The sequence below is a fragment of the Phaethon lepturus genome, unplaced genomic scaffold (assembly GCF_000687285.1).
Source record: "Phaethon lepturus isolate BGI_N335 unplaced genomic scaffold, ASM68728v1 scaffold20221, whole genome shotgun sequence".
NCBI lineage: Eukaryota > Metazoa > Chordata > Aves > Phaethontiformes > Phaethontidae > Phaethon > Phaethon lepturus.
The window spans coordinates 8149-23141 of NW_010517240.1; the positions used below are offsets into that span (position 1 = coordinate 8149).

The 14993-nt window shown below is 40.3% G+C and overlaps 1 protein-coding gene across 1 annotated transcript in view; it reads left to right on the forward strand.

Moving 5' to 3' along the window:
- Nucleotides 1-4409: 4409 nt before the first annotated feature.
- Nucleotides 4410-14993, forward strand: part of LOC104627927 (nuclear receptor coactivator 6-like) — a gene marked incomplete at its 3' end in the record, with an annotated part of 15318 nt that continues 4734 nt past the window's right edge. The window contains exons 1-5 of the mRNA XM_010296339.1: nucleotides 4410-4644; nucleotides 7740-7895; nucleotides 8486-8608; nucleotides 10084-10212; nucleotides 11899-12709. Coding sequence (XP_010294641.1) covers nucleotides 4410-4644; nucleotides 7740-7895; nucleotides 8486-8608; nucleotides 10084-10212; nucleotides 11899-12709 — 1454 coding nt within the window. The remainder of the gene's footprint in view (nucleotides 4645-7739; nucleotides 7896-8485; nucleotides 8609-10083; nucleotides 10213-11898; nucleotides 12710-14993) is intronic.

The window sequence follows — 14993 nt, forward strand, 5'->3', positions numbered from 1 at the left end:
TGAGTTGCCTGAAATGTGTAAACAGCTTGTACATCAACAGACTGTGTTGCAGAAAACCTGGGACAAATTACTAGACAAAGCCTTGTTTTGGTTTACTCGCTTTGTGTAGTGCAGTGGTTAGAAGAAAGCAGCACAAGAGGTTTCAAGGTCTGTTTAAGAAACAAATTGACATAACCTTAAGTTTGGATCAGTTGAGCGGATCTTGGGATGAGGGTGACAAGATACCGGTTTGGTTTTTTTTTTTTTCTTTTTTTCTTTCTTTCTCTTTTTTTAACCCCAGAGACTAGCACTTCCATCTGGCGGTGCTGGCACTCCAGAGCCTGCTGGCTTTCCAGTGTCCAGCTGCTCCCCAGTTAGTGATAACTGGCTGTTTCAGATTTTGCTCTAATCCCATCTCTCTCAGGGGCTGGATGGGATTTTTCTAAGCATTGCCCAGTCATATGGCGCTGGGTTTGTCGTCCAGGCTTTCTTTTACTATCAGGGCTGTTGCGAGGGAACAATACATGGCATGACAAACTGCCTTCTGGGTTCCCCGTGGCGTGTGGTGGGACCCAGCTGGCCATCAGCCCAGATCCAGACTGTGGCATTGCTGTATCCTACGTGAAGTCTTCCTCTGGAGAGTCTCCGTCTTGCATGTTTTAGTCGGTCCATTGTTTTATCCATACGCTAAGTGTACGCAGGAGCTCCAGTCTCCAGCAGCCCGGGATGTGCCCTGTATCCTTTGGTTTGGACCTCCAGTCTTCATGGGCTATCCCCTGCCATCCCCTGCCCCCATACGATACTGCAGGTGCATTTTGGTTGTTAGTCTGTTATCTGGATATTTGTCCCCACCTCTCTTACTTCAGTTACACATTTTTAATAACTAGACTATACTGAATAAGACTAACCTTATTATTAACAGGCATAATGCTCTTTTTGCGCTGTAGCCTGTCTCAGGCCAGGTTCATGGGTAGATGGTTGCCATGTGGTAGCACTGGACTTGCTCTGAGTTTCCGGAAACAATTACGTAATGGGAAACATTAAATTGGAAATTCTAAAACAACAGGGTGCAGGGGCAGGAAGGAGGCCATGCGCGTTCTTTGAATGGAGGATGATATTCAGAGACCTTTTTGTGCTGCCATGTTAGCATGAAGGCTCAAGTTCATGAAATGTGCTGTGGTTATGCAGGTCAATTCAGGTACGGTTCTTACTCATCAGAGATAACTCTGAGTTATCAGAGATAACTCTCTCCCAGAGATAGCCCACTGGGACTTCGTCTAGTTTAAAGGAATTGTTGAATGACCAGAGTTTTTACCTGTCTGTGCTTATGCAAAAGGCTTTTTGTGTTTATGTGGAAGAGTGTTGAGCGAAAGTACACGCTAATTATGGTAACGTGCTGGCTCGTGATTTATGGAAGTCAACCCTATAACCAGGAGATTACAGAATTTGTTAGGACGAGGGACGCAGCTGGGATTCATTTGGTTTGAGATGGACGGCGTGCTGTGCTCTGCCTGAAGAGGAAGATTTTGCAAATCATTACTTCCTCCTGTCATACTTGAGATAAATTATACATTAATATAGGAACGGACTAAACTGCCTGTGTTTGAGAGGGAGAGGGGGAAGACGGTTGTAGCAGAGATCCTTGAGGAGCGTAATGTGGGGGGGAAAAAAAAAAGGGAGATGTAGCTACATGTTCTTATCCAGAAAGTAAAATTTAAAGCTCAATCTTGGTGTTTTTTTCTTAACTCAAGCTTCCCCTGCAGTCCTGTGATTTTCTGAGTCAAATGAAACAAGGCCTGTGGTCATTCAGGATTTAGCAAATTATATTTTAATAGTGAAGAGCCATAATTTCAACAAATCCTGTCAGATTTGGGCACGTTGAGCTGAGGTTGGTGGAATCTGGTCTAAGCTGCAGCATTTTCATCAAGTCTTTAAAACCATGGTTTAAGCAGTCTGGGAATCTTCTGCTCTTCCACAGAGAAGATGGATGCTTCAGGCACTCCCATTCAAAAAAAGATTTGAAATATTTGTGTTCTTATAGGGAAATTTTAATTTCTTTGGTGTCGGGGATTGTCAGAAGTACTCATGTTTCTTGCTGCCGGTGGAACATTCCATCCCTTCCAAGAAATGGTGCTTTTTCAACACTTAAGAGCTGTATATTGAGCTGAGATTTCTCTCCCTGAAAAACTTAAAGATTTTCAGATAAATAATTTTCTATGTAATTTTCTTCAAAATATAGTACTTATATTTCACAGGATGCTTGCCTCATTCAGTGCACAGAATGACTATGCTTGATCATTAAAAAAAGTATTTGTGTAGAACTCCCAGCTCCTTTCTCCCTGAAGTTGGTATATGTGTAATGAATGATGTAGGAATGGAGAAGAAGGAGGAATTCTCTCCTGGTTGGTGTAAAGCCAGCTCTGATAAGGAAGTTCCCCATCCAAGAAATTATACATGAAAATCAATTAAAACAGCTTTTCACAGCTGCTTATTAATTGTCATTCTCATTTTCTGGGCACCTGACATGAGACGGACTAGTTTAACTTCATGGAGGTGCCAAACACTCAGACCTGTAGTTTAGATACAGAGCTGAGTAGCAAGGAGTCTGGGGGGGAAAAAAAAAAAGATTTAATTGTCTTTGTCTTCACCTGGTAATGAATTTTTAAAATTTTTGTCTGTATTCCCCATGTTTAAAATTTCCATCATAATAATAAGTAGCTTGAGAAAGCACTATGGAAATAGATCAGTGACTGTGAAACATTTTTACTTCCTTTCTGTTGCAGGACTGCAGAAGAGCTCGTGAGACAAAATTAGCTTTGTTTTTAATCCAAGATTTGAGTCATGTTTGAGAACGAAGGCCTGGTGTTGCAGTATGAAGAGAGTAACTATATGTAAAATAGGTGATTATTCATTAATGCCATTTAGCCTGCCTAGTGTCATGTAGGTTTGCAAGGGAGGACAAAAAAAAAGATTTTGTAAAATTATAGTAAGTGTGTGTAGAGACCCAACCAAAAACTGAGGGTAATTTGTCAGAGTCTTTGTTTTTTCATTTGTAGTATTGTTCCTTCAGCAACATTATGAGTGCGTGAACAACGTGGAGCTGAATCTTAAGCTTGTCTAACATAGTTACATTTTTTTATTAAAAAAGACTGTTTTCTGGCCAGTGTCTGCAGCTCACCTTTAATCTCAGGGCTGTGGTTTTAATTTGTGTTGGGAACTTGAATGTCTGCCAAAAACCCAGTCTGTATCCTATTCAAGGGTATGCTGTCCTGAACTGAACATTTTGGGTGGGTTGTGCTGAATAACAACGGCTTTGGAGTTACGAGGTCTTGACAGTCCTGGCTGTTGAATTGATTTGTTTTTGACAGTGGTGGTCAGGAACAGGTCCCTTTTTTGGTTTTGACATCAGCTTTGTCTGTTAGTGTGGATGGTTTTAATCTTTTAGCCCTGCTTGCAAAGCGTTGAGCGTGAGAATAGAGGTCTCACCTGGAGGAGTTAGTGCCGCAGCCCCTGTAACAGCTTCTGTTGGAGAGGAAAAATGCGTATCTTAACTAACCGTTGGTATTGTTCACTGTAGATATAGGGATGACTTTTATCGTAGGTTGTACTTCTGTACACATAGCAGCTTAGGTTACTATCATAATATCAAGTACAATTTATTGCAAAGTCTAGACATTTTATAAGGTAAAAAAATCAGGCGTGTGACTTGATTTGCTGAATTCATTCTTATCCAAACTCAACAGGGGCAAATTTCAGGTTGCATTGTGCATAAGCAGCTGAAAACACCTAAATTTCTACAGACTTTTAGACAGAAGGCATAGTATGCCTGAGATTTCCCTGTCTGTGAGTAAAATATTTGTCAAATGGTAAATTTCTCCTGACAAAAATGTGCCATGGCTTTCCTACTGCTTTTCTGGACAAAGGAGTGCCTATTGCATCTGCAGTCCCTAAAACGAAACTATTTTTTTCCTATCTTTCTACAATTAAAGTACTGCTGTGACTCTTATAATTTCCTGGCAGTCAGGCACTGCAGAACTGGTGCTGGGTGCTTGCTTGTCCTCTGTATGGTATGGAGATGAATGTAATTGATCTTCTGTTTTTTGGGTTTTTTTTTCCCCTTTATACCTGACTATCATTTAGGTCAACTGGAATACTTCTCAAATCACGTGCAGTGGGATTCTGTCAGGAAACCACTTCTGTTTGTTCTACTGGACGAACAGCTTGGATACTGCAATGGCCACCGTTTTCAGTGTCGCACAGTTTGTCTCGCAGGCCCTAGCACTGGGTAACCCGGTAGGTTTTTCTGTCAATGATCTTATGTGCCATTGAAAGCAGTTGTTAATGTCTTTACACACTTATACTTATTATAATTCTTTTTTTCCCTTCCAAGCATCATTTTAACGTCTGACAGGCTCCCATTGCTGGAAACAATGGTTTTGGATGATCTACCTAACTTAAAAGATACATATGCCTCCTTGTACTCCTCAGCTATGGAAGATTTAGAGGTGGATTTTGATTCAGGACTGGAGGAAGATGAACTGAAACGGGAGGCTGCTCCTGAGGATTCCACAATCTTTGTAGCTTTTAAAGGAAATATAAGTGACAGAGACTTTGAGCAGAAACTAGATACCATATTGGAGAATGTGCCTGGCCTTTTACACATGGGTAATGTACCTTCTTGTCACTTTTCAGCTGTCCTTAAAATACTTATTTGCATAGTCAGGTGCTTGTACAAAGAAATAGATGATACTGTTTTCAAGTTACTTAGCTTGTAATCAGTTTTGTTGGGGTTATTCTTAGTGAATTTGAGAGCTGTTCTGAGAGACACAGAGTACAAGTTTCTGCAGTTGTTTTATTGTTTAAAAATTATTTCATTAGCGAGTTCATTATTCCTATTCAGTTCCCATGTTTTACTTGGGTTTTTTTCCTCTTTCATTTCCCTCCATTACACATTGCTGCTGTTATGTGAAAGTGAAACCAGGCTTGTCCATACAGGAGATGTGTTTTTACTACCAAGACCATCCAATTTAAACCACCACAGTTCATCTGAGAATAGCTCACTCTCAAGTAACTGTGTCAGTTTAAGTCGTTACTGCCGCTTTGCTGCTACATTGACCTACACCACCTGATTTTTCTTTCCCCCCCCCCCCGCCATGGGGGATGTGTAGTGCTCTCACGTACCCCTGTATGCAGCTGAGGTTTGCGGACAGCTACGAAGCTAGTGAGTGATAACAGGCTTTTGGGACAATAACGACTTTTACTAGCACATCTAGATCTGGAAAAAGACAGCTGTTTGCTGTCTGAGCGTCTTTGCAAAGGGGCTTATAGCTTATAGCTGCTCAGTTACGTAGTCTTGCTTGTGCAAGTACGATCTTTCTTAACAGGCAGCCCTCCCTTGGCAAGGGTGCAGTGCTGTGATGGTTTGGGTCGGTGCGCTTGGATCAGTGATATGCTCCCCCCGCCCCGCCAGCTTCCCCAGCAATGCCTCTCATCTGATACTACTTTAATGGTCAGCTTAACAGCTTAATTTCTTGCCATTAGTATAGTTTGCTATAGAAACAGATAAAGCCAGGTGGATTGCCTTAAGTGCGGTGGCAGGAACACATAACCAGAAGAGCCTTGGAGGCTGGGACCACAGCAGTGCTGATTTGACTTGGCATGATGTCATATTGGTTGGACTTGATGATCTTAGAGGTCTTTTCCAACCTCAACGATTCTATGATTCTATATAACTGCAATCTAAAAGCCACCTACTTGCCCATACGCTCTCTGTCTCCCTCTTTCTGCTGTTTGTGAACCAAGCTTTTCCTGATGACTGTAGGTCGCCATCCCAGCACACTGCTCTTCTCCTGCATGGTCTTTTGAAATAACACTGTGCAATGAAGAATCCACCTTTCTTCTTCAGGCAGGCAATCTTTGTGTTTAAACAAAACTAATTTTCTAGATTAGGTTTTAAAATGTTCATTGCATTGTTTTGGTTTTTTTTTTTAATAATGTAAAATAACTTTTCAGAAAAATGACCTATGACTTCTGAATAACCAAACTGATCGTCACTTTGTTCTTTTCTTTCCATTTTGTCCAGTTGTAGTCAATTGGGTCTGGCATCAGTTGCTGGGGTCCTTGCTGTTGTCTCTCGGGGTGATAAAAAAGCTGTGATAAGACAAAAATACTATGAAGAAATACTGCTGTTTTGAGCTGTATCTTATAAGCAGTTGGAAGTAGACATAAAACTAATATATAGTTACTGGTGTAAAAGGGTATGTGTTAACACCATAGATGAATTGCATAGTTTCTGAATGGTAACAAATTCCATCTGTAGCTGTATGGAGTTGCCTTTGTTATGCAGAGGCATCTGCATGCTGGTTTGTTATAAATATTAATGTCAGGATTAATAAACATGATTCAGACCTCAGCTGAGAGAGCAGAAAGCAAATTTTTTAAATCGATGTCAAATTTGAAAGTTATCTGTGTGACAAGTTATTTAAACTGATTCAGAGCAAAATAGGCTATTCAGAATGTCAAGTTAGCAAATAACATTTGCTTTGACTTAGCAGAGGCAATGTTTGAAAGAGAGAAACTCTGGTACTAACATCTAGAAATACTGAAGCTGATAATGCAGTTTTTATATGTAAAATATTGGAACATTAATAACAGTAAATATAAGACTGTTCAAACCTTCTTTTGTGGAGGTTTTAAAACTACTCCTGTCATGTTTCCAGCCAAGACCGTGTTTATAGGTAGAAAGAGAATGACTTTAGTAACACCATTACTGTAGCAGCAGAAAGGACTTGGTAAATTAGCAAAGGACAAGAGATTCCTCAATAAGAAGGAGTTATTTCCATCCTTAAATGACATGTTTGTCAGAATCAAAAAGTTAGCAAACTTTTAGTAAATCTGAATGTTACAGTGGAAGAACTGTCCGATTAACATTTGGGCCAATATTTACTGTTTTCAAAGGGGCTTCCTTTTCAGAAGGCTAGAAACTGGAAGCTTATAAACCTGTATTAGGAATAAATTTTTAATTATCCTTAAATGCCTTTTGTAGCAATAATTTAATTAGATACCACTTCAGATAAATGTATCCAATGTGACTGCCTTACCTGTTTGATAATTCCCACCTGTTACTTTTAAAACAACTGATCTACGTAGAAAGACTCATGTAGAATAGGTTGTCAGAAAAACCTGCAACTAAGTATTTTGCACAACTTTAATATGTTTTTTTTGCAGCAGATTGAACATACCTATTCAGAAAAACTAAATAATTTGATAGAAATTAATGAAATACTGCTAAGACTGTTGGCACTGGCCTTCTGAAAAGAAAAAACAAATGGTTTCACGAGCATTTGTAAAGCAAACATTTCAAGAATGAGGGTTTCATTCTTGTAGTCAGTTTTTCCACACATCCATCTGGTTCACTGACGGATTTACTAATCCTGTTTTATTAGGTATTTTCATATTTTTCCAAAGTAGTTTATCCACAGAATATTCCAATTTTTGAGTAATATTATCAGTGATTGTGTTGGCCGTTGTCTTGGTTATCAGTTGGGTAGTCTTTATATTGCTAATTTTTGGAAAATACCTGAATTGGTTTGGCAGTATGGGTCACTGTACACCTGTACTGGAGAAACCTCCTGTACCTAAGCCTAACCACTGATAATTTTCAAAGCCAGATAATTGTGTTTTCAGATTATTACCAAGTTGTTTCATCATATGTGTTTGAAAACTGCCTTTGCACTGACTCTGACCGTTTTTCTTTTAAGAATCCAACAAGTTAAAACTGCAGAAGATAGAGCCTTGGAACAGTGTCCGCGTTACCTTCAATATACCCCGTGAAGCTGCTGAGCGGCTGCGAGTTCTGGCTCAGAATAATAACCAACAACTTCGTGACCTGGGAATTCTGTCAGTTCAAATTGAAGGTATTTCACACCTAAGTGAAATGCTTCCAAAGGCATTAAGCTAAAATTTAAGTATATTCAGCAAGTGATTTCATGTACTTGGGTAATGCTGCAAAACTTCTAGTTTAGTCATTTGGAGAATGACTTCAGTCATTCTGGTAGCTCAAGACTTTTATTCATTCAAGAATAGGTTTAATAATAAAAATGGTGGCTGAAAATCCTCTGAGCATCAGGAAATGTCCTTTTGAGTGTTAGTTAGCAAAATGTGCCCTAATTTTTCCCCCCCCGCCCCCCAACTGTTTCATATGAGGCTTTACTAAAACCAAGTCTTCAATGGATTTCACAACTACAATACCAAAAAAAAAAAATATTCAGGACAGTTGTCCAAGAGCACACTCAGGATGAAAACAAGGGCATTTAATACTTGTCATGGTGTTTTTTTTCCTTAAAATTGAAATCCAGAAGGTAAGGGTAGTGTGATGCATAACTGTTGTTCTAATGTACGCATTATAGGTGAGGTTTGTCCTTCCTTCCTTGACATCTTTTAAATATGGCTGTATTCTGCTTTTCTGTGTATCATTCAGTTCACCCAAATTGTGCATTACTTTTAGGGGAAGGTGCTATCAATTTAGCCTTAGCTCAAAACAGAAGCCAAGATGTCCAAATCAATGGGCCCCTGGGAGCTAGCAACTCGGTGCGAATGGAAACCGGGTTTCCCATGCAAGGGGGACAAGGTAAATGTCTTTGGTTTTTATTTGTTTAACTTTATACACTTGGAAATTTGTTACTAAGCTAATCATAAAATGTCACTGGTTATGGCAAATATTGTTTGCAGAATTAAAATTGCCATTTTAATTAAGGTGTGTTCTTGTTTCTGTACTGCCAAACCATGTCCCACATTATGTAAACTAAATAGTTGGCTGCATTTTGTCCCACAAACATTGGAGTGATTTGGGTGGGGCAGGTTGGTTGGTTTGGGGTTTTTTTTGAGGGTTTAGTGGTTTGTTTTTTTGTTTTGAATTTGGTGTTTGTGGTTGTTTTTTTCATTTTTTAACATCAAGAATGCTGAAGTAGATGAGTCTAGTTTAGTGAATTCATTTTGAAATGTGCACAAATTACCACAGTTTTCTGTTTGGCTACTGAAAATGACCATAAGCCTTTATTCAGTGTACAATAATAAAATATTTTAGATTAAATCCATTACAATTATGGGAAGGACAGGATACTGTCATTCTTAGTTTCTCTTTTTATTTTCTGATAAACTTATGAGGTCAGATCATACAGAATTAATTTTCATGGAGAGGTGTAGTTTTATTAAACTCTACATTTTAGAGCATTGTATATGCATGATCAGTAATTTTTAACTACAAAAGTCAGATTTTATGAAGAGTTAAAAGAAAGCTACTATGTAATTTAATAGCTGAATCATAAAGCAAAATAAACTAATTAGTATCTTGGTAAATGGGATTTAAAGCAATTTAAAAAGCTGGGAGCATTTTTTGTCAGAGTTAATGTAAGATGCTTGTGTGGCTGTTGATGAGAAGGAATGGAAAGAACATTTCACCTTTGTAGAAACGTGATTAAACAGTAGTTAAATCATTGTGCTTAAGAAGGGATGTAAAACATTTAAAGAGAAGTTTACTTTGAAAGTGGCTGCTCTAATCTTCACTGTGATAATCATGAGCTTCATCTCCTGCCTGCAGGTCAACAATATAAATCTAAACAGTATAAATACAACAACAATATAACCAACAGGTCAACAATATAAACCATTTTACAAAATAGCAGCCTGTGGAAGTGAAACATTGACTTTTTTTCTCTTTTACAACACCTCAGTTACTTTCTGGTATCAGCTTTTGCAAAAGCCACAGTAGTGTATAACTTCGATACAAGCTTGTCACTTGGTTACTTCAGCGTCAAGTCAGGCTGAAGTAATTAGTGAGTCGGTAGTGTTTCCTTCTATAGACTTTTTAAAGGTTTGGTGCTACAGGAAAAGCTTCAGCATGACCTTAACTTCTTTGTTTCATACCAGGGAATCTAAACTTTCAGAGAGAGATATGTATCCTCAGGTTATTTCAATAAACAATTCTTAAAGTCTAAAGAAATGTTGTATTTACAAACACAATTTTTTCTCTTAAAAAAAAAAATCTAAAATTATTCTCTATGTAAAAACTGGAAGACTTAATAATTTTTATTTTTATCTTTTAAGGTTTAATAAGAATGAGCAATGCTGCAGCTGTCATGATGTCCCAGAGTGGAAATGTGCCCTCCTCTATGGTGGCAAGTGGTGCTAGTGCTGACCTGCAGCCAAGAACACCTCGGCCTTCCTCACAGCCAGGTGATAAAATTTAGTCACAGTACTGACCTGAAAATGTTCTTCAATTTTTATCGTTCAGCACACAGGCGTGAGCGTGTACTCATAAGAGTACTCCAGATTTGTCTTGGAGTATTTCCCCTCCCCTTTCTGGGAGTTACTCCTTCTGTGGAACTCTGCCTGCCCCCACTAATCTGGTAAAACTTTTAAAATAATTTGTGTGCCTAGTAAGTCACCAGCTTGCTTGGTATTTTGTTCAAATGCTTTGAACAGTGACAGTGGTATTTTTGCAGTAGAACTGTTGTGACTGAGCTTTATGTTTAGATAAAGGTAAGAGAAGGATTGGTTGAATGAGGCAGATGTGCTCAGTCTGGTGCATTTGCTTCCTACCAGAGACAAGTGCATTTCAGGAGGGTAGGTAGACTGGAAGTTTAAGGATTGGGAATCGGGGGGGTGTGAATGTTTAGGGTTTATTCTTCACAATTCTGTCAGTACAAGTTACTTGCATTTTGGGGCTACAGAAAAAGAGAGTGAGTTATTACTTGTCCATCCATAAAATGATGGCAGTACTTGCCAACTTCTGTAGATCTCTGCGGTATTTGTTGTTACAGACAGCATTTTTCATAGATGTTTTAAATATTCTGAGAATATGAGTTTGTTAATGCCTTAATTCCTCATTATGACACTTTTTTTTTTTTTTTTTAAAACTGGTAGGGATAATAGCCCCAACAAGTGGGTTATATGTACAAACTGGAGGATGAGAGGCTGGAGGGCAGTCCTGCAGAAAGAGATCTGGGGGTTTGGGTTGGTGGCAAGTTGAATAGGAGTCAGCAGTGAGCCCTGGCAGCCGTGCCCCGGGGTGCATCAAGCACAGCATCGCTGGCCAGTTGAGGGAGGGGATTGTCCCACCCTGCCCTGCAGGGATGCAGCCCCACCTTGAGTGCTGTGTGCAGTTTTGGGCGCCTCAATATACGAAGGACATCAAACTCTGAGAGTGTGTCCAGAGGAGGGTGACCAGCATGGGGAAAGGTCTGGAGGGCAAGACTTCCAAGGAGCGGCTGAGGTCACTTGGCTTGTTCAGCTTGGAAAGGGGAAGGCTGAGGGGAGACCTCACCGCAGAAGGTGCGGACCCCCTCTCTCTGGGGCCCAGTGATCGGACACGAGGGAATGGAATGAAGCTGCGTCAGGGGAAGTTCAGATTGGGCGTTAGGAAAAGGTTCTTCTCTGAGAGGGTGGTTGGTCCCTGGAAGAGGCTCCCCAAGGGAGTGATCATGGCACCAAGCCTGTTGGAGTTCAAGCAGCATCTTGACAACACTTGTAATTACATGGTTTAGTTTTAGGTAGTCCTGCGAGGAGCAGGGAGTTGGACTCAATGATCCTTATGCGTCCCTTCCAACTTGCAATATTTGTTGATTGTACAATTCTAAGTGCGTAAAAGGCTTACATTAGTCTGTAGCAATGAGAACTGTGGAGCGATCGTGCATTATTGTAGAGGTTATAAATTGATAAGACCTGGCTTCTCAGGATTCCCAAACATTTTGAAAACTTCTAGAGTATTGCCGGTTGTGTCTGTTGGAGGAATTGGAATACTGGAGCATAAATTCTTACGCAGAGTAAGCAAATGCAAGCAAGAAATTTACCGTTTCTTGTTTTAGGTTGGGTTTTGTCTACAGTAGGTTATTTTTTTACTTTTCTTTGCTGTTTTAATAGATGCAATGGACCCACTCTTATCTGGGCTAAATATTCAGCAGCAAAACCATCCCTCTGGATCTTTAGCTTCCCAGCTCCATTCAATGCAGTCAGTTCCTGTAAACAGGCAGATGAACTCAGCCAACTTTCAGCAGCTACAGCAGCAGCCACAGTTGCAGACACGTCCTCCCCAGCCACATCAGCAGCCACAGCAGGGTATTCGACCTTCATTTACTTCACCAGCACAGGTTCCAGTTCCCCCTGGCTGGAACCAGCTTCCTTCTGGAGCACTTCAGCCTCCTCCAACCCAGGGAGCACTGGGTACATTGACAGTAAACCAGGGTTGGAAAAAGGCCCCGTTGCCTGGACAAATGCAGCAGCAACTTCAAGCAAGACCATCTCTAGCATCAGTACAAACTCCTACTCATCCGCCACCTCCATATCCTTTTGGAAGCCAGCAAACTTCCCAGGCTCACTCAAACTTTCCCCAAATGAGCAATCCTGGCCAGTTTACTGCTCCTCAAATGAAAAGCCTTCAGGGAGGGCCCTCACGGGTTCCTACACCACTACAACAACCCCACCTGACCAACAAGTCTCCTGCTTCCTCTCCTTCCTCCTTCCAGCAGGGATCTCCTGCATCATCTCCAACAGTTAACCAGACGCAGCAGCAGATGGGACCAAGGCCTCCCCAGAATAGCACACTTCCCCAGGGATTTCAGCAGCCTGTCAGTTCTCCTAGTCGTAATCCTATGGTGCAACAGGGGAATGTACCCCCCAACTTCATGGTGATGCAGCAGCAGAACCAAGGTCCACAAGGTTTACACCCTGGTTTAGGAGGTAAGAAGTACTGAGACCTTCTTTTATTTTAAAAAGAAAAGAAACGTAAAATGGCTAGAACTAATGTTGCTGTTAGTTTTGAAAAGATCATTTAAACGATAGAATAAAGACATAGACTGGGTATGAAGTGGGTACGAGTGAATTAGCATCAGCATCACTTCCTTTCTGCTACCTATCTCTGTCCTGCCGGATGTCAGTGATAGCCTAAGGGTGGACTCTGGGCCACTGCAGAAAGAAATTGCGGTATGCAATTGGTGGTTATGACTGCCAGCTGTCCTCTTGACAATTCTTCTGTTGCCCCTAAGCAAGTTGAGGTTATTCAGAGATAGTGTGGGTGGTTTGGTTTGAGGTTGTTCTTTTGGGGGGCAGTAGGGGTGGTGAGAGAGAGCGAGTATAGTAATAACAAATGAACAATTTCTTTCTCCAGCTTCCTCTGTCACCATTTAATTGTCTACTATAGAAGTGAGACATTATTTTCTATCTTCCTTTCCAAGTTGTGGATGTCTCTTCTTGACCCTGTCTTTATTTGTCATCAGTTTCTTCCCATATAAAAGAGGAAAGAGCTATTATTGCCATTCTGTTGTACTCCCTATTCTAAAATTAAGAGGTTGGGGATGTTCTAACTTCCCCGTTGGCTGTGTTGTCTTTAGTTTTTTCCTTGGACCTCTGCACTCACATCTTTTACTTACTACTCCTAGAATTCTTCTCTAACAGTGAAGGAAGTTCATCTGTCAATCCCAAGATCTCTTTTGTGCCCTTGGTGTTTTTTTCCCCCCTTGAGCCTTTTGTAGTTGTGCACCAGACTTGTAGCACTTCACTCACTCATTTGTTCATCTTTCTCTTGAATAGCTGCTCTCAGATACTCGTACACAAGCTCTTGCTTAAGCCTTTGAAATATTTTCTTCCTGTACTTAAAAAATATCAGCTATATTCTTTGTCCATCTACACTCACATATATATTTTCTAGTTTCTTGCATTCTCACGTTGTATTTCTGAAGTCTGTCCAAAAAGCTGCAAGGAATACCCAGTTTCTTGGTCTGCTGATCTGGACAAGCTGCTTGTTTTTGCTGTTTGTACCATGGGTCTCATTTGAATTCAGATGAAATTGATTCAAATGAATTGTCTCAGAGTCAAGGTTCTCCTCTTCCAGTCTGTGCTTAGGATGTCCCAGTGCCCTATACTTGGTATATCTTACCTTGTCTCCATCTGGAAGCAGTTATTTATTATTTATTATAGTCACATTTCCCTATAGTTTTGCCTCACCAGCCATATGTCCCCCATCAGGAACCATTTCCTCTAGGTAGCACATCCATGATGTCCAGATATGACCTCTGCATTCTCCTTCCTTTCTAAGTAAACCTACTACAAACAAAACCCTACTTTTTTTGAGTTAAAAATGACACCCCAAGTAAAGTGTCAAAATGCAAAATGTGTTATTTGGACTCACTGTATTCTCAGTGAGGACTCACTTATTTCTAAAATCAGTAATCCTGCTGTGAGCTATACCCTCAGCTGATATAAAAAGACAGCAGAGCTGTTTGGTTTCAGCAAAGCTGTTTTGCTTCCACTTGCTGAGATTTTTGCCTGGCTTCTGTGCATGCTCATTCCTTGCTGCAATTTTTATGTTATTTAAGTTGTAATTATGGATCTTTCCATTTTTAAGCCATCTTGCATTTAAAGGTTTGATGTGAATTAATACATTCAAACACTTCCCATTTCAGCTAGTTAATTTAGCAAATCAGAATTTATATTAGACTTGGAATAGGCCAAGTTAACACCTCTTTTTTTTCTCAGTTCAAGCATGCCTACATACAAAACTTTTGTAAAGGTTTAGCAGAACTAAAACTAGAGTCCAGTGGTATGATGTTTCAAGATGTGTATGTTCCATATTTGCAGATGTGGCTTACTGTTTGACCTTAACGTCATTATCTTGAAATATGAATTACCAGCCTAAGACCAGATTAATTAACACAAGCAACACAATTAAGCGTGCAAGAAAGCTGTAACTGTGGAAGGAACCAAAGTAAAATTCTGGCTGTGTATTGTGGGTCAGAAAAATAAGGGAGGACAGGGCTGCCTCTAGGCCTGTGGTATCATCTATTTGACTGTGAGTTAGGAAGATGTGCGTTTTGTTAAATCCATTTGTGCTGCTGCTCACGTTGGTAGGTAGAGGGAGGGTTTTGCTCGCGGTCCCAGGGCAGCAGTGATGTTGTGATACGTCAAAGTGAGGGCGTTGTGCCAGATAGGGGCCTGATAGAATTACTTGCTCTTGCAGCAGG